The 22,817-nt window shown below is 44.5% G+C and overlaps 1 protein-coding gene and 1 long non-coding RNA gene across 3 annotated transcripts in view; one reads left to right on the plus strand and one right to left on the minus strand.

The window, feature by feature from the left end:
* The window catches only part of agpat2 (1-acylglycerol-3-phosphate O-acyltransferase 2 (lysophosphatidic acid acyltransferase, beta)), a 75,885-nt gene that overhangs the window by 14,498 nt on the left and 38,570 nt on the right, over positions 1 to 22,817 (plus strand). For both annotated transcript variants that reach the window (XM_087998118.1, XM_087998119.1), the window contains one exon: positions 5,497 to 5,630. In XM_087998118.1, coding sequence (XP_087854244.1) covers positions 5,497 to 5,630 — 134 coding nt within the window. The remainder of the gene's footprint in view (positions 1 to 5,496; positions 5,631 to 22,817) is intronic.
* The window catches only part of LOC122565022 (uncharacterized), a 137,577-nt gene continuing 120,416 nt past the window's right edge, over positions 5,657 to 22,817 (minus strand). Inside the window, exon 7 of the long non-coding RNA XR_015760667.1 lies at positions 5,657 to 6,321. This is a non-coding gene — a long non-coding RNA (uncharacterized LOC122565022). The remainder of the gene's footprint in view (positions 6,322 to 22,817) is intronic.

A 22,817-nucleotide genomic window follows, 5' to 3' on the forward strand; every position in this document is an offset into this window, starting at 1 on the left:
AATTAGTAAAGTTCGAACACATGGGATGCAGGGTGAGCTTGCCAGTTGCATACAAAGTTGGTTTTATGATAAGAGACAGAATGGTTGTGGAGGGCTGTTTTTCGAACTGGTGGTCTGTGACCAATGGTATCCCGTGGTAACCAATACTGTGTCCACGTTTGTTTGTCATTTGTATAATGATTTGAACGAGAGTATGAGGCATTGTTAATAGGTTTGCAGGTGACACCAAAATTGGTGATATAGTGGACAGTGAAGAAGAATATGTAAGATTACAAAGATATCTTGATCAATTGGGCCAATGGGCTGAGGAGTGGCAGATAGAGTTTAATTTGGATAAATGTAATTTGGTAATACAAAAAAGGATGGGACTTGCCTTAGGTAGTGTTGTAGAACAGACACCTAGGGGTCCAGGAGTATAATTCTTTGAAGTCTTCATTACAGGGTGATTAAGAACATATTGAGCACATTTGCTTTCATTGCTCAGACATTTGAGTACAGGAGTTAAATATCATGCTGAGGTTGTACAAGATGTTGGTGAGGCCTCTTCTGGAATACTGTACGCAGTTCTGGTCTCCCTGTTAAAGGAAGGACATGATTAAACTGGAGAGGGTTCAGAAAAGGTTCACCAGGTTGTTGCCAGGAATGAAGGATTTGAGATATAAAAATAGGCTGGAAAGGCTGGGACCTTTTTCACTGGAGCGTAGGAGGTTGAGGGATGATCTTTATTGAGATTTATGAAATCATAAGGGGCATAGATAAGATAAATGACAAAGGTCTTTTCTATAGGGTGGGGCAGTTCAAAGCTACGCACTTTTTTAAGGGGGGGGGAGAGAAGGATTTCAAAAAGGCACAAGGAGCAACTATTTTTACACAGTGGTTCATGTGGGGAATGAACTGCCAGGGAAAGTGGTGGATGCAGGTACAGTTACAATGTTTAAAAGATATTTGGATATGTTCATAAGTCCTCAGGAAGTGTTTAGAGGGATATGGACCAAGTGCAAGCAGGTGGGACTAGTTTAGTTTGGGAAATAGACGGCATGGACTGATTGGACAAAACGGTCTGTTTCCATATTGAATGACTCTGACGTACCCCTACAAATCCTCTTAAGAGGATTTGCAGATTTTGACCTAGCATCAGTGAATCAACAGTGATATAGTTTCAAGTCATGCACCATCATGACTTGTAGATAGTGGTGTTCCCATTCATCTGCTTTTGTACTTTGGTGTTTGAGTTAATGAATTTGGACTTAATGGATTTGGTCCCATCCAGGCGAGAGTAGAATATTTCATTACACTTCTGATTTGTGTCATGTAGATGGTTGACACGATTTAGGAAGTTGGGAGATGAGTGACTTGTTAGACAATTCCTGCTCATTGAACTGCCCTTATAGCAACGGTATTTTTATGGTTTTTTTCAGTTCATTTCCTGAGCAATGGCAATCCCCAAAATGTGGATAGTTGGTGATAGTAGTGCCATTGAATGTTAAGGGATGATATTTAATTCCTGTACTGAGGGAGGACATATGAGAGGAATCGTGAAGTGAGACAACATGGGTAGAATGCAGGAATAGGAAAGGTAAAATCGCAAAGCTGGTAGTATATAACAGGCCTCCCAACAGCCAGCAGGAGGTAGGGGAGAGAATATGTAGATAGATTTTTGAAAGGTATAAAAACAGCAGGGTTGTTATGGGTGATTTTAACTTCCCCTATATTGACTGGGACTCACTTCATGCTAGGGCTTGGATGGGGCAGAATTTGTAAGGACCATTCAGGAGGATATTTTGACATAGTATTTAAACAATCCAACCAAGGAAGAGGTTATGCTAGACATGGATTTGGGAAATGAGCCTGGCCAGGTGAATGAAGTTTGTGGGCGAGCATTTTGGGAGTGGTATCTGACTTTTAGGATCAATCTTTCTGGAGAGAAAGTGGAACAATGGGGTTGAGAAACTTATCTGCAATGATTGAATGGCAGACTCAATGGGCTGAATGGCCTAATATCTGCTCCTATGTCTTAAGGTCTTAAGATGCTCATGGATAGGGCTAACAGCAGTGCTCAGATCATAGAATCCCAGAATCCCTACAGTGTGGAAACAGGCCCTTCGGCCCAACAAATCCACATTGACTCTGAAGAGTAGCCACCCAGCCCCATTCCCCTACCCTATTACTTTACATTTATCCCTGACTAATGCCCTAACCTACACATCCCTGAATGCTATGGGCAATTTAGCATGGGCAATTCATCTAACCCGCACATTTTTGGATTGTGGGAGGAAATCTGCGCAGACACTGGGAGAATGTGCAAACTCCTCAGTCTCCCCCAGGCTTGAATTGAACCTGGGTCCCTGTTGCTGTGAGGCAGCAGTACTAACCACTGAGCCACCCCATTGAAGGTGGGGGAAGGCGAACTACAACAATGTTAGGCGAGAATGGGAGAAAATGAGGACTGCAGATGCTGGAGATCAGAGTCAAAATGTGTGACGCTGGAAAAGCACAGCAGGTCAGGCAGCATTCGAGGAGCAGGAATGTCGACGTTTCGGGCATAAGCCCTTCAGGAATGTCCTGATTCCTGATGAAAAGCTTATGCCTGAAACGTTGATTCTTCTACTCGGATACTGTCTGACCTACTGTGCTTTTCCAGCGCCACACTTTGGACTGGAGAATGTTGGTTGGAGGCAGCTGTTTGAGGCTAAATCCACATTGGACATGCGGAAATATTTCAAACATCAGTGATAGAGTTTAGGAGCAGCACATTCCTGCGTGAATGAAGGATAGGTATGGCAAGTTACGTGAACCTTGGATGTCCAGGGCTATTATGACTTGGTCAAAAAGAACAAAGTAACATGCATAAGGTTGAGGAGAATGGGAACTGACAAAGCCCTTGAAGTTAATAAGGAAAGCAGGAAAGAACTTAAACAAGGAATTAGAAAGGCTAAAAGGGATCATGGAAAGTAGTTAGCAAACAGGATTAAGAAGAATCCCAAGGCCTTTTTTACATGTTACAAAGCAAGAGGGTAGTCTGGGGAAGTAGTGGCTCGTTGCAAGGTTTGTGAAGGTTTGTAGCTCAGGTTGAGGTTTAGGGTGTAGGTTTGCTCGCTGAGCTGTAGGTTTGATATCCAGACGTTTCATTACCTGGCTTGGTAACATCATCAGTGGCAACCTCCCAAGTGAAGCGAAGCTGTAGTCTCCTGCTTTCTGTTTATATGTCCTGGATGGGGTTTGTGGTGATGTCATTTCCTGTTCATTTTCTGAGGGGTTGATAGATGGTATCTAGATTTATGTGTTTGTTTATGGCATTGCGGTTGGAATGCCAGACCTCTAGGAATTCTCTGGCATGTCTTTGCTTAGCCTGTCCCAGGATAGATGTGTTGTCCCAGTCGAAATGGTGGTTTTTTTGCCTCCGTGTGTAGGGCTGCGAGGGAAAGAGGGTCGTGAACAGGAAATGACATCACCACAAACCCCAGGAACCACATCCAGGGCAAACATATAAACAGAAAGCAGGAGACAACAGCTTCACTTCGCTTGGAGGATGCCACTGATGATGTTACCTAGCCAGCTAATGATATCAAACCTACAGCTCAGCGAGCAAACCTACACCCTAAAGTATGGCCCATTCAAGGACAATGGGGGGGAATGTAAGTGTGCAGCCAGAAGAGTTAGGTGAGGTCCTAAACAAATACTTTGTTTGTATTCACCAAAGAGAAGGAATCGATGGCGGATGATCTCAGAAGGGAGTGTCGAGGTTCTTAGCCAAGTTGCTATTAAAAAGGGAAATATTGAGGTAGGTAAGGCCCCGGGTTCTGATGGGATCTATCCCAGAATATTGATGGAGGCAAGAGAGCAAATTGCTGGAACATTGACAGATATCTTTGTATGCTCTTTAGCCACAAGGGAGGTCACAGAGGACTGAAGAATTGCCAATGTTGTCCCATTGTTTAAGAAGGGTAGCAGGGATAATCCTGGAAAATACAGGCCTCTGAGCATATGTCGGTGGTGGATAAGTTATTGGAAAAGAGTCTCGGGACAAGATCTACATGCATTTAGAAATGGATTTAATAGTGATAGACAGCATGGTTTTGCAGGGGAAGATGTGCTTCACTAACTTGATTGAATTTTTTGAGGAGGTGACGAAGATGACTGAGGGAAAAGCAGTTGGTGGTGTCTACATGGACTTCAGTAAGGCTTTTTGACAAGGTCCCTCATGGCAGACTGGTACAAAAGGTGAAGTCACATGGTACTGGGGTGAGTTGACAAAATGAATACAAAACTGGCTTAGTTATAGGAGAAAGTGGGTAGGAAGGGTGCTATTTGAAATGGAGGATTGTGACTAGTGGTGTTCCACAGGGATCAGTGCTGGGACCTCTGCTGTTTGTGATCTGCATAAATGATCTGGAGGAAAATGTAACTGGTCTAGTAAGTTTGTGGATGATACAAAGATTAATAGAATCGCGGCTAGTGAGGAGGATTGTCAGAAGATAGAGCAGGATATGAATTAGTTGGAGGCATGGGCAGAAAAATGGCAGATAGTGGTTAATATGGGCAGATGTGATATGATGCATTTTGGGAGGTCATGTACAATCGTAAATTACTGTATATAGTGAATGGCAGAACCTTTAGGTGTATTGACATAGAGGGATCTGGGTATGCAGATCCACAGATCACTGAAAGTGGCAGCGCATGGGGGTAAGGGAGTGAAAAAGGCCAATGGCATGTCTGCCTTCATTGGACGGGGCATTGAGTATAAGGATAAGCAGGTTATGCTGCCGCTTTATAGAACTTTAGTTAGGCCACAGATGGAATGTTGCGTACAGTTCTGGTCACCACATTACCAGAAGTTAAGTGGCCCTGGCAAAACCCAATTTGGGCGTCACTGAGCAGGCTATTCGTGATAGCATTGTTGTTGATATCTTCCATCACTGTGACTTTACTGATAGTCAAGAGTATACTGATTAGGTGACAGGTTGCTGGGTTGGATTTGTCCTGTTCTGTGTACAAGACATGCCTGGGTAAATTTTAACATTGCTAGGTAGCTAACAGTGCTGTAGTTGTACTGAAGCATCTAGACTAGGGGCTTAGTTGTGGAGCAAAGGTTTCCAATGATATTATGATTATTACAATTATAATGTCAGGGCTTGGAACCTCTGCAGTACTCAGTGCTTTTAGGTTAGTGATATAGTGTGTGGTTAATAAGTGCCCTTCTGGTGACAGTGGGTGCGGATGTTTCAGCCTTGTGATTTTTGCATGGATGTGCCCACCTGCATACCACTGCAGTTGCTTTTGGTTATTTAGTGGTCCACTGCCATTCACAGCAGGACATGTCAGGTCTGTGGATGTTGGATCTGATATGTTAGTTCTGTGATTGCTTGGCTTCATTTGTCCCATGCCATTTCTGCTGTTTGGAATGCAAGTTGCAACTTTGGGATATCCCTTCAGTCTATCTGTACTTGTCTGTCCAAGTTCTGTTTCTGTTAACCAGATTTCTTTTGATTTTTCTAGATTAGTCCGTAGTGTTTTGCAACACATCAAGAATTTGTATGGAATTAAACTTGAAGTGAAGGGGTTGGAAAATCTGGATGTCAAAGGTCCCTATGTCATTATCTCCAATCACCAGAGCTCACTGGATCTGATGGGTAAGGATGGACATTGCCAATAAGTAGCATTGTGGAGCAATATTGCTTAATGTCAAGTGTGTTTGGCAGTTGGATTTTTAGTGGTTCACGTAATTCAAGAAGACTGCTTTCAATAGATCACAATGGCCTTTTACTGCCAAATACATTCCCTCCACCGTTCTTTGGTGTCTCAGTTAATTGGCATTCAGCCATAAGATTACACTTGCAGGTTATTCAGCTGGAGATGGCACCATAGTTGAAATTAACTTCTGTCCAGTGAGGAAAGAATTATGAGCAGCGTCGAGAGTGTGGTGCTGGAAAAGTACAGCAGCATCTGAGGAGCAGGTAAATCGATGTTTTGGACATAAACCCTTCATCAGGAATCAACATTGTCGGCTCTGATCTCCAGTATCTGCAATCCTCACTTTTCTCTGGAAGTTATGACCAAGAGTCTATAGAACTACAAAAAGTTTGTGCTTAGTGTTAACTCAGTCATAACATTGGTCTTTAAATAGTTATTTAGTCTGTTATGTTGTGAATTTGATGACATAACATGTTTGAAGCAGATTTCCTCTTCCGTGGCCTGTGTGTCCCACATGTGCATGTTGCATTTTGTGGTGTTCCCCCTTCGTTCTAGTGCTTCCACTTCCAAGAATCTGGTGTCTGCTGTTTCCAGTTTTGAAAGTCACTGTAGCACACGAGCCTCAGAGGCCTGCAAAGTCAGAAACAAAATTAGAGGCAATGCTGTAGCTGCTCATTAAGCTTTGATTTGTGTACTAGGTCATCTATATCTGTCTGTGTCAAAGCTCTGTGATGAATCATCATTTAAATAGTATGCTGCTTTTTAATTTTTTCTGCTGAAGTGCATGGTTTCGCATTTCTCCACAATATAATCCATTTGCCAGATTTTATCCCATTCAGTTTACATATTTGTATCTCCCTCATTGTATTCCATATGTCCACTAACTCCAGTGGTACACCATTTGTTGTAACTTAAGACTTCAAAAAGACCAATTTATACCTGATCTGTTAACCAGCCAATCATCTTTTCCCATCCTATGTCCCACTCTAAGTACCACCTGGACCAGGTGGACTACAACCCCAGAGTTATAAGGGAGATAGCTGAAGAGATAGTGGAGATGTTAGTGATGATCTTTCAGAAACCACTCGAATTAGGGAAAACCCCAGAGGACTGGAAAATTGCTAACATACCCCTGTTTAAAAAGGGAGTAAGGCAAAAGACAAAATATTTCAAACCGATTAGCCTAACCTCATTTGTGGGCAAGACCCTGGAATCCATTGTGAAGGAAGAGATTTCTGAATACTTGAAAGTGTATGATAAATAGGGCAAAGTCAGCATGATTTCATCAAGGGGAGATCATGCCTGACAAATTTGCTAGAATTCTTTGAAGAAGTAATGAATAGGTTAGACCAAGGAGAGCCTATGGATGTTATCTACCTGACTTCAAGAAGGCCTTTGACAAAGTCCTGCACAGGAGGCTACTGAGTAAAATAAGGGCCCATGGTGTTAGAGGCAAGGTGCTAGCATGGATAGAAGATTGACTCTCTGGCAGAAAGCAGAGAGTGGGGGTCCTTCTCAGGATGGCAGCCGGTGACCAATGGTGTTCCACAAGGCTCAGTTTTGGGCCCACAACTTTTCATTTTGTACGTTAACAATCTAGGCAAAGGAACTGAGGGCATTCTGGCTAGATTTGCAGATGATGCAAAGATTGGTAGAGGGACAAGTAACATGGAGGAGGCGGGGAAGCTGCAGAAGGACTTGAGCAGATTAGGAAATAGGGCAAAGAAGTGGCAGATAGAGTACAACATGGGAAAGTGAGAGGTCATGCACTTTCATAGGGAGAAAAGAGGCGTGGGCTATTTTCTAAATGGGGAGAAAATCCTCAAGTCTGAAGTGCAAAGAGACTTGGGAGTTCTAGTCCAGGGTTCTCTCATGGTAAGCTTGCAGGTTGAGTCAATAGTTTAGCAAGACAAATGCAATGATGGCACTTAGTTTGTGAGGACTTGAATATAAAAGCAAGGATGTATTTTTGAGACTCAAAAGCTGTGGTCAGATCACATTTGGAGTATTGTGTGCAGTTTTGGGTCCCATGTCTCAGGAAGGACGTACTGGCCCTGGAGCATTTTCAGAGGAGGTTCATGAGAATGGTCCCAGGAATGAAAAGCATAACATATGAGGAACATTTGAGGACTCTGGGTTTGTACTGCAAGGAGTTTAGAAGAATGAAGGGGAATTTACTTGAAACATTCAGAATACTGAAAGGCCTGGGCAGAGTAGAATTTGGCTTGACCCGCAATGGCCTTAGGGAGGGAATTCCAGGATTTTGACCCAGCAACAGTGAAGGAACAGCGATATATTTCCAAGTCAGGATGGTGAGTAGTTTGGAGTGGAACTTGAAGATGGTGTTCCACCTGCTGCCCTTGTCCTAGATGGAAGTGCCCATGAGTTTGGAAGGTGCTGTCTGAGGATCTTTGAATTTCTGCAGTGCCTCTTGTAGATAGCGCACACTGCTGCTCCTGAGGGTGTTGGAGGGAGCGGATGTTTGTGGATGTAGTGCCAGTCAAGCTAGCTGCTTTGTCCTGGATAGTGTCTTGAGTGTTGTTGTGGCTGCACTCATCCAGGCAAGTGGGGAGTATTCCATCACATTCCTGAAGAAGGGCTAATGCCCGAAACGTCGATTCTCCTGTTCCCTTGATGCTGCCTGACCTGCTGCGCTTTTCCAGCAACACATTTCCAGCAGTATTCCATCACACTCCTGACTTGTGCCTTGTTGTGGACAGGCTTTGGGGAGTCAGGAGGTGAGTTACTTGCAGAATTTCTCAGCATCTGTGGAGAGAAATCAGACTTAAAATTTCAGGTCAGGTGACCCTTCCACAGACCCAGGCACTGGTCCATCTGCATTCTAACAATTTGCTCAGTACCACTTTAATTGTGATTTTTCTGGCTTTCCCTTCCTCTCCCATTTTTAGATTTATAGCTACTGCTGAGATATTGCCTGTATCCTCTGTAGTGAAGATTGATGTGAAATACTTGTTCACCTGCTATCTCGTTATTTTCCATTATTAGCTCACAGAGAGCTCACTTTGTGAACTTTCTTTCAAAATACTTTAGAAACCCCCACTTTCAGTTTTTATATTTCAAGCCTGTTTTCTCTTATCTATTTTCTCCCTACATTTAATGTTTTTTAGATTAATTCATTGGATGTGGACTTTGCTGGCTGGGCCAGCATTTATGGACCATCTCAAATTGCCCTGGGGAGGTGGAAGTTACCTTATGCCTTGAATCACTGCCGTCCATGTTTATAGGTACACCATATTGCTGTTAGGGAGAAAGTATTAGGATTTTGACAGTGTAAAGGAACAGCAAAATATTTCCAAGTAGAGATGATAAGTTTGAACTTCAAGTGATGGTGTTCCTGTGAATTTGTTGCCCTTGTCCTTCTAGATTGAAGTGGTCATAGGATTGGAAAGTGATGCCTAAGGAGCCTTGGTGAGTGCCAGTGGTGGAGGGAGTGGATGCTTGTGGATGTGGTGCAAATCAAGTTTGTCCTGAGTGGTGTCAAACTCTTGAGTCTTGTTGGAGCTGCACTCATTCAAGCAAGTGGAAAGTACTCCATCACACTCCTGACTTTTGCATTGTAGGTGGTGGACAGACTCTGGGGAGTCAGGAGATGAGTTCATGCTACTGAATTTCTAGCCACTGGCCTGTTCTTGTAGCCACAATGTTTACATGGCTGGTTCAGTTCAGTTTCTGGTCAATGATAACTTTTTCATTCACTGATGAGATGTAGACATCACCAATTGAGCCAGTATTTATTGCCCAGAGGGCAGTTAAAAAGTCCTGGGTCTGGAGACTCGTGGTTTGGATGAGGGAATAAAATGCAACATCTCAGTTTGCTGGTAATGCCATGTTGGATGGGAGGGTGAACTGTGACTACGATACCGAGATCCTTCATCTTGATCAGGACAGCTTGGGCAAGTGGGCAAATCAATGGCAGATACAGAATAATTTGGGTAAATGAGGTTATTCACTTTGGCAGCAAAAACAAGAAGGCCGATTACTACCTAAATGGCTGTAAATTGGGAGAGGGGAGTGTGCAGCAGGACCTGGGTGTCCTTGTGCACTAGTTGCTGAAGGTAAGCATGCAGGTTCAGCAGATCATGCAAGACCAAGGTTGGATCTCTCAAACTTCAAATTTTTTCAGAAATCTAATAACAGTGGGGAAGAAGCTGTGCTTGAACCTGTTGGTATGTGTGTTTAAACTTTTTTGTATCTTCTGCTTGGAGGAAGAGTTTGGAACAGATTCTAACTGGGGTGGGAGGGGTCTTTTGTTGCTGCAAAAAGGCAGCCAGAAGCGTAAATGAGTTAATGGATGGAAGATTGGTTGTGTGATGGTCTGGGCTGTGTTCACAACTTTCTGTAGTTTCTTACGGTCCTGAGCAGAGCAGTTGCCATACCAAGCCGTGATGCATCCAGATGGGAAGTATTCTATGTTGCTTCTGTAAAAGTTGGTGAAGGTCTTATGGATATGCTGCATTTCCTTAACCTTCTGAGGAAGGAACAGCATTATTGTGCCTCCTTGACCGTCGCATCGACCTGGTTGGTCTAGGACAGATTGGTTATCGTCACTCCTAGGAACTTGATGCTCTCGGTCATCTCCACCTCTGCTCCATTGTAGATAGAGGTGTGTCCTCATGTTGATTGGTTCTTCAGTTTTGCTAACATTGAGAGAGACGTTGTTATCTTTGTACCACATCACCAAGCATTCTATCTCATCATTGTTTGATATCCAGCATACAACGGTGGTGTCGTCAGCAAACTTGTGGATGGAGTTTGGATGAAGTTTGGCCATTGTCATTAGTGTACAGAGTGTACAGTAGGCAGCTAAGTACGCAGTCTTATGTTGAGGATTGTTGTGGAGGAGGTGCTATTGCCTATCTTCACTGATTGCAGTCTGTAGGTCAAGAAGTCGAGGGTGCAGTTGCAGAAGGCAGAGCCGAGGCCTAGGTCCTGGAGCTTGGAGGTTAGTTTTGTTAGGATCATCGTGTTGAAGGCGGGACTGTAGTCAATAAGTAGAAGCCTGAGGTATCCTTATTATCCAGATGCACCAAGGGCAAGTGTAGGGCGAGGGCAATGGTGTTGACGTGGATTTGTTGCTCTGGTAGGCAAATTGCAAGAGATCGAGGCAGATTAAGAGGCTAGAGTTGATGTGAGCCATGACTAACTTTGCGAAGTACTTCATAATTATGGAGCTCAGAGCTACTAGGTGGTAGTCATTGAGGCATGTTGCATGTGTTTTCTTTGGTACCAGGATGATGGTGGTCCTCTTGAGGCAGATGGACACTTCAGATTGTAGCAAGGGGAAGTTAAAAAAAAAAAAAATCAAAGCAATGGCCCTTGTGAAAAGGAGGAAGACAGACAAAGGCAGTGACCACATGGGGAGTGATTCAAACAGGGAAAGAAACCGATGTTGCTGTTTGACCCAGCTGTGAACCTGCGCATCTACTTCTGCTTGATTTTCAAGTATCTCTGGACATCAGAGTTTATCTAAGAAAAATTAACAAATAGCAACATTCACGGCTGACCTTGGAGAAACCTGTGTGGAAGAGGTCACAGCAGGGGAGCAGCTAAATGGTTTTTTAGAGTGTAACCTTATTGTTTATTTCGTAAAGCTACAATAGTAAGTAGAGTGGTTTTTGATTATATATTTTATTGAGATCAGTGTCTTGTTGTGGTTCTGTTCGCCGAGCTGGGAATTTGTGTTGCAGACGTTTCGTCCCCTGTCTCGGTGACATCCTCAGTGCTTGGGAGCCTCCTGTGAAGCGCTTCTGTGATATTTCCTCCGGCATTTATAGTGGTTTGTCTCTGCCGCTTCCGGTTGTCAGTTCCAGCTGTCTGTTGCAGTGGTCGGTATATTGAGTCCAGGTCGATGTGCTTATTGATTGAATCTGTGGATGTGCACATCGACCTGGACCCAATATACCGACCACTGCAACGGACAGCTGGAACTGACAATCGGAAGCGGCAGAGACAAACCACTATAAATGCCGGAGGAAATATCACAGAAGCGCTTCACAGGAAGCTCCCAAGCACCGAGGATGTCACCGAGACAGGGGACGAAACGTCTGCAACACAAATTCCCAGCTCGGCGAACAGAACCACAACAACGAGCAACCAAGCTACAAATCTTCTCACAATCAGTGGCTTGATTAAACTTTAAAAATATAAAACATAGGTATTAAGTTGCCTGGAGCAATGTTTTAAGAACAGTAAGACTGTGCTATTTTCTGGGTCTATAGATGATTAAGGTGCAAATATGGCATTTAGTACAGTGATATGCTCTTCCTGTCTGATGTGGGAGTTTAGGGAGAGTTTCCATGTTACTGAGGATTATGTCTGCAGGAAGTGTCCTGTTGTGAATCCTATTGGGTTGCATGGTCTGTTGGAATGGCACTTAGAGGCAATTAGGAATTTACAGGAGCTGGGGGCGTGATGGATGGAAGGGAGATAAATCACATATTCAGTCCTGGTTACCTCCAGGAAAAGTAGGCGAGGGAGGCAGGTCATGGCAGGAGTCTCCTGGAGCTGTTCCCATCTCAAACAAGAACATAGGAATCTTGATTATCCGAACAAGATGGGCGGGCACTATTTCATTCTGATAATTGATTATTCGGTGAATTGATTCAGTGCCTCTCCTCTGGGGCTTGGAGTTTTCTGAAGTTTCCTGTTTCCTCGCTTTGCCTGCCTTGCTCCCTCTCTCTGTCTCAGGGTTTGTTTCTGAGCAGACACACACTTTTGTGCAAGGGACCTGCAGCATTGCTGAAGCCTTCTTCACCCCATACCCCCATTAGTTCGATGGGATTGACACAGCAAGCACTTGCTAGATCTGCTCCCCATTTAGGAGACTAGGCAGCAGCACACCTCATACAAGCACACCCCCCCCCCCCCCCCACGCTGACCCTTCAACTCTGGACCCCCAATCCTGCCTCCCTCCAACAAAGTTGGCAGTGAGATAGGACTGATAAATTAAAATGCATTTCTTTCAATGCAAGCGGCCTGACAGGTAAAGCAGATGAAGTTGGCGTGGTTGGGAACATGGGACTGGGATGTCATTAGAAATTGTAGAGACATGACTTAGGGATGGACAGGGCTGGCAGCTTAATGTTCCAGGGTATAGATGCTATAGGAAAGCTGGCAAGAGAGGAGGGGGAGTGGCATTTTTGATTAGGGGTAACATTACAGCTATACTTAGGGAGGATATTCCTAGGGATAGGTCAGAGAAGTTATTTGGATGGAACTGAAAAACAAGAAAGGGATGAAACCTTATTGGCATTGTAGCATAGACTCGCCAGTAGTCAGCAGAAAATTAAGAAACACATTTGTGAGGAGATCTGTTATCCGTAAGAATAATAGGGTGGTTATGGTAGGGGATTTTAACTTTCCAGATGTGGACCAGGACTGCCATAGTGTTAAGGGCTTGTGTGGAAAGGAATTTGTGTACAAGAAAATTTTCTGATTCAGCATGTGGATGTACCTAAGAACTATACAGCACAGGAACAGGCCCTTTGGCAGTCCAAGCCTGCGCCGCCACATTTCACCCTTCCATGCTAAAATTGTCTAAACTTACAGGATCCGTATCCTTCTATTCCCCTCCTATTCATGTATTTGTTCAGGTGCTTGAATGCTGCTATTGTGTCTGCCTCCATCACCCTCCTCTGACGACATGTTCCTGGCATCCATCATACTTTTTCTGACAAACATCCCTCACACATCTCTTTTAAATCCCAACCCCCACCTTGAACCTGTGTCCCCAAGTAATTGACCCCTCTTCCCTGGAAAAAGGCGTCATACTGTCCATTCTATCCATGCAATTCACAACCTACATAGAAAAATACAGCGCAGTACAGACCCTTTGGCCCTCGATGTTGCGCCGATCCAAGCCCACCTAACCTACACTAGCCCACTATCCTCCATATGCCTATCCAATGCCCGTTTAAATGCCCATAAAGAGGGAGAGTCCACCACTGCTACTGACAGGGCATTCCATGAACTCACGACTCGCTGAGTAAAGAATCTACCTCTAACATCTGTCCTATACCTACCACCCCTTAATTTAAAGCTATGCCCCCTCGTTATAGCTGACTCCATACGTGGAAAAAGGTTCTCATGATCAACCCTATCTAAACCCCTAATCATCTTGTACACCTCTATCAAGTCACCCCTAAACCTTCTTTTCTCCAATGAAAACAGCCCCAAGTGCCTCAGCCTTTCCTCATACGATCTTCCTACCATACCAGGCAACATCCTGGTAAACCTCCTTTGCACCCGTTCCAGTGCCTCCACATCCTTCCTATAGTATGGCGACCAAAACTGCACACAATACTCCAGATGCAGCCGCACCAGAATTTTATGCAATTGCAACATGACCTCAGGGCTCCGGAACTCAATTCCTCTACCAATAAAAGCCAGTACGCCATATGCCTCCTTCACCGCACTATTTACCTGGGTGGCAACTTTCAGAGATCTGTGTACATGGACACCAAGATCCCTCTGCTCATCCACACTACCAAGTATCCGACCATTAGCCCAGTACCCCGTCTTTTTGTTACTCTTACCAAAGTGAATCACCTCACTTAGCTATATTGAACTCCATTTGCCACCTTTCTGCCCAGCTCTGCAACTTATCTATATCCTGCTGTAACTTGACACATCCTTCCTCACTGTCAACAACTCCACCGACTTTCGTATCATCTGCAAACTTGCTCACCCAACCTTCTAGCCCCTCCTCCAGATCATTTATAAAAATGACAAACAGCAATGGTCCCAAAACAGATCCTTGCGGAACACCGCTAGTAACTGCACTCCAAGATGAACCTTTACCATCAACTACTACCCGCTGTCGTCTTCCAGCCAGCCAATTCCTAATCCAAACCTCCAACTCACCCTCAATGCCATACCTCCGTATTTTTTGCAGTAGCCTACCATGGGGAGCCTTACCAAACGCCTTACTAAAATCCATATACACCACATCTACTGCTTTACCCTCGTCTACCTCCTTAGTCACCTTCTCAAAGAATTCAATAAGGTTTGTGAGGCAAGACCTGCCCTTCACAAAACCATGCTGACTATCCTTGATCACATTATTCCTATCCAGATGTTCATAAATCCTATCCCTTACAATTCTCTCTAAGACTTTGCCCACAACAGAAGTGAGACTCACCGGCCTATAGTTACTAGGGTTATCCCTACTCCCCTTCTTGAACAAGGGTGCCACATTTGCTATCCTCCAGTCTACTGGCAATATTCCTGGAGACAACGAGGACATAAAAATCAAGGCCAATGGCTCTGCCATCTCCTCCCTTGCTTCCCAGAGAATCCTAGGATAAATGCCATCAGGCCCAGGGGACTTATCTATTTTCACCCTTTCCAGAATTTCCAACACCTCTTCCCTACATACCTCAAAGCCATCCATTCTAATTAATTGTGACTCAGTATTCACATCGGCAACAATGTCCTGTTCCTGAGTGAATACTGACAAAAAGTATTCATTCAGTGTCTCCCCAATCTCTTCAGCCTCCACACGCTACTTCCCACGACTATCCTTGACTGGACCTATTCCTACCCTAGTCATTCTTTTATTCCTGACATACCTATAGAAAGCCTTAGGGTTTTCCCTAATCCTACCAACTAAGGACTTTTCATGTCCCCTCCTTGCTGCTCTTAGCTCTCTCTTCAGATCCTTCCTGGCTACCTTATAACTCTCAATCGCCCCAATTGAACCTTCACGCCTCATCTTTACATAGGCCGCCCTCTTCCATTTAACAAGGGATACCAATTCCTTATTAAACTACGGCTCCCTCACACGACCCTTTCCTCCCTGCCTGACAGGTACATACTTATCAAGGACACTCAATAGTTGCTCTTTGAACAAGCTCCACATATCAATTGTGCCCATGCCTTGAAGCCTACTTTTCCAAGCCACGTGTAGACCATCCTGTTTATAGAGGTCCCACCTTCCCCAGAAAGAACCCCAGTTATCCAGATACCGGAATCCCTCCCTCCTGCACGATCCCTGTAGCCACGCATTTAACTGTTCTCTCTCCCTATTCCTCGACTCTCTATCACGTGGCACCGGTAACAAACCAGAGACAACAACTCTGTTTGTTCTAACTCTGAGCTTCCAACCTAGCTCCCTGAAAGCCTACCTCACATCCTCAGACGCCCTCCTACTTTTGTCGTTGGTGCCAATGTGGACCATGACTTCGGGCTGCTCCCCCTCCCCCTTAAGGACCCAAAAACACGATCAGAGACGTCACGTACCCTTGCACCTGGGAGGCAACATACCAAACGTGAGTCTCTCTCGCCCCCACAGAACCGCCTATCTGTGCCCCGAACTATCGAGTCCCCAATTACTATTGCTTTGCTCTTCTCCACCCTTCCCTTCTGAGCAACGGGGACAGGCTCCGTGCCAGAGGCCTGAGCCCCATTACTTACCCCTGGTATGTTGTTCCCCCCCACAAGTATCCAAAACGGTATACTTGTTCTTGAGGGGAACGGCCGCAGGGGGTCCCTGCACTGGCTGCTTCCTCCCAGTCCCCCTCACTGTCACCTATCTGTCTGCAATCTTTGGAGTTACTACTTCCCTAAAGCTCCGATCTATGACCCCCTCTGCCTCCCGAATGATCCTAAGTTCATCCAACTCCAGCTCCAGTTCCCTAACACGGTCTTGGAGGAGCTGGAGATGGGTGCACTTCCTGCAAGTGTAATCAGCAGGGACGACCATGGCATCCCTCACCTCAAACATGTTGCAAGAGGAACATTGCACTGCCTTCACTGCCATCCCTCTAAAAGTAACCTTTTTAAAAAAAAAACTAGGTCTAAAGAATAGAACAAGCAAAATGCAGCACTTACCTACTTACCACAACGGGTCTTATTATTAGGTTAGAGGAGGAGGGAGAGTGGGAGGCACTACCTCTGTAGTGCCTCGGGTTCCTCTCCTGCACGCTTATAAACTTCCATTAAATTGCCCCTCAACCTTTTGCGTTTCAATTTATTCAAACTTCCTTCATAACTAAAACTCCCCCCATACCACGAAATGTCTTGATAAACCTTTTCTGTACCCTCTCCCAAACATCCACATCTTTCTGGTAGTGTTGTGACCAGAACTGTACGCAGTGTTTCACCTACTAGAAAATCTGCAAAACTTGTTCTCCTCTTAGGAAATAAGGCAGGGGGATGACTGAGGTGTCAGTAGGAAAGTGCTATTAGTTTTAATATAGTGATGAGAAAGGATAGGCTGGATCTAAAAGTTAAAGTTTTAAATAGGAAGGCAAATTTTGACGATCGTAGGCAAGAACTTTCAAAAGTTGATTGGGGACAGATGTTTGCAGGTAGAGGATCATCTGGAAATTGGGAAGCTTTCAAAAATGAGATAACGAGAGTCCAGAGACAGTATGTTCCTCTTAGGATGAAGAGCAAGGCTGGTAGGTGATGGGAATGCTGGATGACGAGAAATTGAGGTTTTGGTTAAGAAAAAGAAGGAAGCAACTGTCAGGAATAGATGGCAGAGATCAAGTTAATTTTTAGGGTATAAAGGCAGTAGAAGTGCACTTCAGAGGGAAATCAGGAGGGCAAAAAGGGGACATCAGATAGCTTTGGCAAATAGAGTTAAGGAGAATCCAAAGGGATTCTATAAATGCATTTAAGGACAAAAGGGTAACTAGGGAAAGAATAGGGCCCCTCTCAACTCTGACCTCAGATGTTGCCTAACCTGCTGTGCTTTTCTAGTACCACACCTCGCCCCTTAAAGGTCAGCAAAACTGCCTATGTGTGGGGCCGCAGAAGATGGAGGAGATAATAAACGAGTATTTTGCATCGAGTATTGTTTAGATTAGATTAGATTACTTAGTGTGGAAACAGGCCCAACAAGTCCACACCAACCGGCCGAAGCGCAACCCACCCAGACCTATTCCCCTACATTTACCTAACACTACGGGTAATTTAGCATGGCCAATTCACCTAACCTGCATATTTTTGGATTGTGGGAGGAAACTGAAGCACCCGGAGGAAACCCACGCAGACACAGGGAGAATGTGCAAACTCCACACAGTTGCCTGAGGCGGGAATTGAACCCGGGTCTCTAGCGCTGTGAGGCAGTAGTTTACTGTGGAGAAGGATACGGAAGGTATCAAATGTGGGGAAATAAGTAGCGACATCTTGAAACATCTCCATATTAGAGTTTGGATGGCTTTAAAGCGCATAAGTAGATAAATCTCTGGTCCTGATCAGGTGTACTTAGATCTCTGTGGGAATCCAGGGGAGTGATTGCTGAGCCCCTTGTTGAGATACTGGTATCGCCGATAGCCACAGGTAAAGTGCTGGATGATGGGAGGTTGGCTAATGTGATGCCATTATTTAAGAAAGGTGGTAAGGAAAAGCCAGGGAACTATAGACCAGTGAGCCTGACATCAGTGATGGGCACATTGTTGGAGGGAGCCCTGAGGGACAGGATTTGTGTATTTTGGAAAAGGAAGGGATGGATTAGGGGTAGTCAACATGGCTTTGTGTGGGGAAATCATGTTTCACGAACATGACTGAGTTTTTGAAGAAACAAAGATGATTGAGGAGGCAGAGCAGTGGACGTGATCCATATGGGGTAAGGTGTTCTGTGAGGTTTCTCATGGTAGACTGGTTAGCAAGGTTAGATCACATGGAATACTGGGAGAACTAGCCATTTGGATACAGAACTGGCTCAAAGGTAGAAGACAGAGGGTGGTGGTGGAGGAATGCCACCAGCCAGGAGGCCTGTGACCAGCAGTGTGTCACAATCTGTGCTGGGTCCACTGCTTTTTGTTATTTTCATAAATGCTTTAGATGTGAACAAAAGAAGTATGGTTAGTAAGTTTGCAGATGATCCCAAAATTGGAGGTTTAGTAGACAGTGAAGAAGATTACCCCAGAGTACAATGGGATCTTAAGCAGATGGGCTAGTGGGTTGAGGAGTGGCAGATGGTGTTTAATTTTGAAAATTTGAGAGGTGCTGCACTTTGGAAAGGCAAAACAGGCAGGACTTATACACTTAATGGTAAGATCCTGGGAGTGTTGCTGAACAGAGACCTTGGACTGTAACTACCTTGAAAGTGTAGATGCAGATAGATAGGATAGTGAAGATGTTTGATATGCTTGCCTTTGTTGGTCAATGCATTGAATACAAGAGTTGGGAGGTCATGTTGCGGCTGTGCAGGACATTGGTTGGGCCACTTTTGGAATATTGGGTGCAGTTCTGGCCTTCCTGCTATAGGAAGGATGTTGTGAAATTTGAAAGGGTTCAGAAAAGATTTTCAAGGATGTTGCCAGAGTTGGAGGTTTGAGCAATGGGGAGAGATCGAATAGGTTGGGACTGTTTTTCTGGAGGCAGAGGGGTGAAACATAGAAGAAAGATTGAGGAGGCCATTCGGCCCTTTATGCCTGTTCTGCCATTCATCGCAATCATGGCTGATCATCCAACTTGATAGCCTAATCCTGCTTTCTCCCCATAACCTTTGATCCCATTTGTCTCGCTGCCTCTTGAATTCAATCAATGTCTTGGCATCAACTATTTCCTGTGGGAATGAATTCCACAGCCTCAGCACACTTTGGGTGAAGAAATGTCTCCTTCCCTTCGTCCTAAATGCTTTACCCCAAATCTTTAGACTGTGACCTCTAATTCTAGATACACGCACTACGCGTAGCATCCTCCCTGCATCTACCCTCTGTAGTCCTGTTTGAATTCTATAAGTCTCTGAGATTTCCCCCCTCATTCATCTGAAGTCCAGTGAAAACAATCCTAACCTAGTCAATCTCTTGTCCTATGTCAGTCATGCCATCCCTGAAATCAGCCTGGTAAAGCTTCACTACACTCCCTCGAGAGCAAGAACATCCTTCACCAGAAAAGGAGACAAAAGTTGTACACAATATTGTGTGTGGCCTCAGCAAGGCCTTGTATAACTACAACAACACTTCCCTACTCTGTACTTGAAGCCTTGAGGGGCATGGATAGGGTAAATTGACAAGGTCTTTTCTCTGGTGTGGGGGAGTCCAGAACTCGAGGGCATAAATTTAGGGTGAGGGGGGAAAGATATGAGACATAAGGGCCAATCTTTTCACTCAGGTTGGTGCATGGAATGACCTGCCAGAGGAAGTGGTGGAGGCTGATATAATTACAGCACTTAAAAGGCATTCTGGATGGGTATATGAATAGGAAGGGTTTAGAGGGGTATGAGCCAAACAATGCCAAATGGGGCTTGATTTATCCAGGATATCTGGTCAAAATGGACAAGTTGGACCAAAGGGTCTATTCCATGTTGTTCATCTCTGACTCTGACTCTGCCAGCGAATACTACCGTTGGCTGGTCTGTACAAAATCGAAGTGCATGGTAGGGACTCCATCTGGGCTCATCACTTTGTGGGTTCACTGTCAAGAAAGCCGAGCTGCAGCAGTGACTGAGGGAACGGGTGTGTCCGGGGCTGCCTGGGCAGGTGACACCATTTCATTGACCGTCTGTTTGAACTGAATGTAAAAAGGATATAACCCATCAGTGAGGGATATATTGTTATCTGCTGCTCTGTTCTGCTTCATTTTGTAATTTTAAATCATGTATGAATTTGACTATGGTTTCATGATCATCATTAGACTCTAATTGAAGGAAAGGCATTGATGAAGCTGCTGAAGATGGTTGGGCCTTGGACACTACCCTGAGGAACTCTTGTAGAGAGTTGTTTGGGAGATGAGATGATTGATCCTCAACAGCCTGATGTTTAATCCTACCTTGTTGCACAATGCCAGGTCCAATGTAGTCTGCATTTTTGACTCCGGAACATGATCTGAGAAACAATCCTGAAAACATTCAGGTACAGAACTCATGTTCTCTGTTGATTCAATTTTAGATTTTAATTCACTATCCCTTCTCGTTCTGGTCTGTTTTTAGTTCCTAAATTAATATTTGTCCTTGGTCTTAATGCTACTCTTTGATTTACCAGATCTTTTCAAATTTGATCCTTTGCTCTTACTATTTAGTTTAAATCCTCTCTGCTTTCCTAATTATGGTTTCAACCAGAACTCTGACCCCCAGCATGATTCAGATGAGGACAGATCCCATTTTGCCTTGTACTGGTGTAAGTGTCCCATGAGCCAGAGATCACTTCTGCACACAGTCATACAGCACAGAAACATATGTTTAAGACCAGACATCCCAATCTGACCTAGTCTCATTTGCCAGCATTTGGCCCGTATCCCTCTAAACTATTATTTATATACCCATGCAGATGCCTTTTAAATGTTGTAATTGTATTTGCCTCCATATGCGCTACCCTCTGTGGAAAAAATGATCATTTAGACCTTTTTAAAATCTTTCCCCTCTAGCTTTGAACTATCCCTCTCCCTCAGAAAAAGACCTTGGCTATTCACCCTATTCTGTGCCCGTTATGATTTTTTTTGAGATTAGATTACTTAGTGTGGAAACAGGCCCTTCAACCCAACAAGTCCTCACCAACCCGCTGAGGCGCAACCCACCCAGACCCATTCCCCTACATTTACCCCTTCACCTAACACTACGGGCAATTTAGCATGGCCAATTCACCTAACCTGCACATTTTTGGACTGTGGGAGGAAACCGGAGCACCCACGGGGAGAATGTGCAAACTCCACACAGTCAGTTACCTGAGGTGGGAATTGAATCTGGGTCTCTGGCGCTGTGAGGCAGCAGTGCTAACCACCGTGCCACCCATTTATAAAACTCTACAGCGTTACCTATCAGCCTCTACTACAAGGGAAAAAAGCCCTAGCCTATTTGGCCTCGACCTAGAGCTTAAACCTAGAAGTATGTGGGAGTCTATCTCTTTCTTTATTTGAATAATGGAACAACATTAACCATTCTACAGTTCACTAACACCTCCCCTTTGGCCAGCGGATTTGACAATTACTGCGATTAGGGCCTCTTATCTGCTCCCTATCCTTCCTCAATAGTCTAGGATACATTTCTTTCAAGCTTGTAGATTTATCTATCCCCTTTTAGGCTGCAAAACTGTTAGTACCTCTGAACTCTTAATTTATTTGAATATTTCAGTCCTCCACCCTGATGACGATATAGAAATGTCCACCATGGAAACAACTCATCCATGCTGACAGGATATCCGAATGTAATCTAGTCCCGTTTGCCAGCATTTGGTCCATATCCCTCTAAACCCTTCCTGTTCATATACCCATCCAAATGCCATTTAAATATTATAATTGTACCAGTCTCCACCACTTTCTCTGGCAGCTCATTCCATGCACACACCGTCCTATGTGTGAAAATGTTGCTCCTCACGTCCCTTTTATATCTTCCCCCCCCCCCTCATCCTAAACCTATGCCCTCTAGTTCTGGACTCCCCTACCCCAGGAAAATGACCTTGTCTATTTATCATATCCATGCCCCTCATGATTTTATAAACCTCTGTACAGTCACCCTTCGGTCTCTGATGCTCCAGGGAAAACAGCCCAAGCCTATTCAGCTTCTCCCTTTAGCTCAAATACTCTAACCCTGGCAATATCCTTTTTAAATCTTTTCTGAACCCTTTCAAGTTTCACAACATCTTTCTGATAGGAAGGAGACCAGAATTGCACGTAATAGTCTAAAAGTGACCGAACCAATGACCTGTACAGTCGCAACATGACCTCCCAACTCCTGTACTCACTACTATGACCAATAAAGGAAAGCATACCAAATGCCGCCTTTGCTATCCTATCTACCTGCGACTCTACTTTCAAGGAACTATGAACCTGCACTTCAAGGTCTTTTTGTTCAGCAACACTTCCTAGGACCTTATCATTAAGTGTAGAAGTCCTGCTAAGATTTGCTTTCCCAAAATGCAGCACCTCACAATTATCTGAATTAAACTCCATCTGCCACTTCTCAGCCCATTGGCCCATCTGATCAAGATCCTGTTGTAATATGAGGTAACCTTCTTTGCTGTCCACTACAACTCCAATTTTGGTGCCATCTGCAAACTTACGTACTGGACTTCCTATGTTCATATCCAAATCATTAATATAAATGACGAAAAGCAGTGGAACCAGCACCGATCCTTGCGGCACACCATTGGTCACAGGCCTCCAGTCTGGTGGCATTCCTGCCTCCACCACCCTCTGTTTTCTACTTTTGAGCCAGT

The sequence above is a fragment of the Chiloscyllium plagiosum genome, unplaced genomic scaffold, assembly GCF_037043375.1.
Source record: "Chiloscyllium plagiosum isolate Xiang-an unplaced genomic scaffold, Cpla_swu_hap1 HiC_scaffold_21, whole genome shotgun sequence".
In the NCBI taxonomy this organism is placed as follows: Eukaryota; Metazoa; Chordata; class Chondrichthyes; order Orectolobiformes; family Hemiscylliidae; genus Chiloscyllium; species Chiloscyllium plagiosum.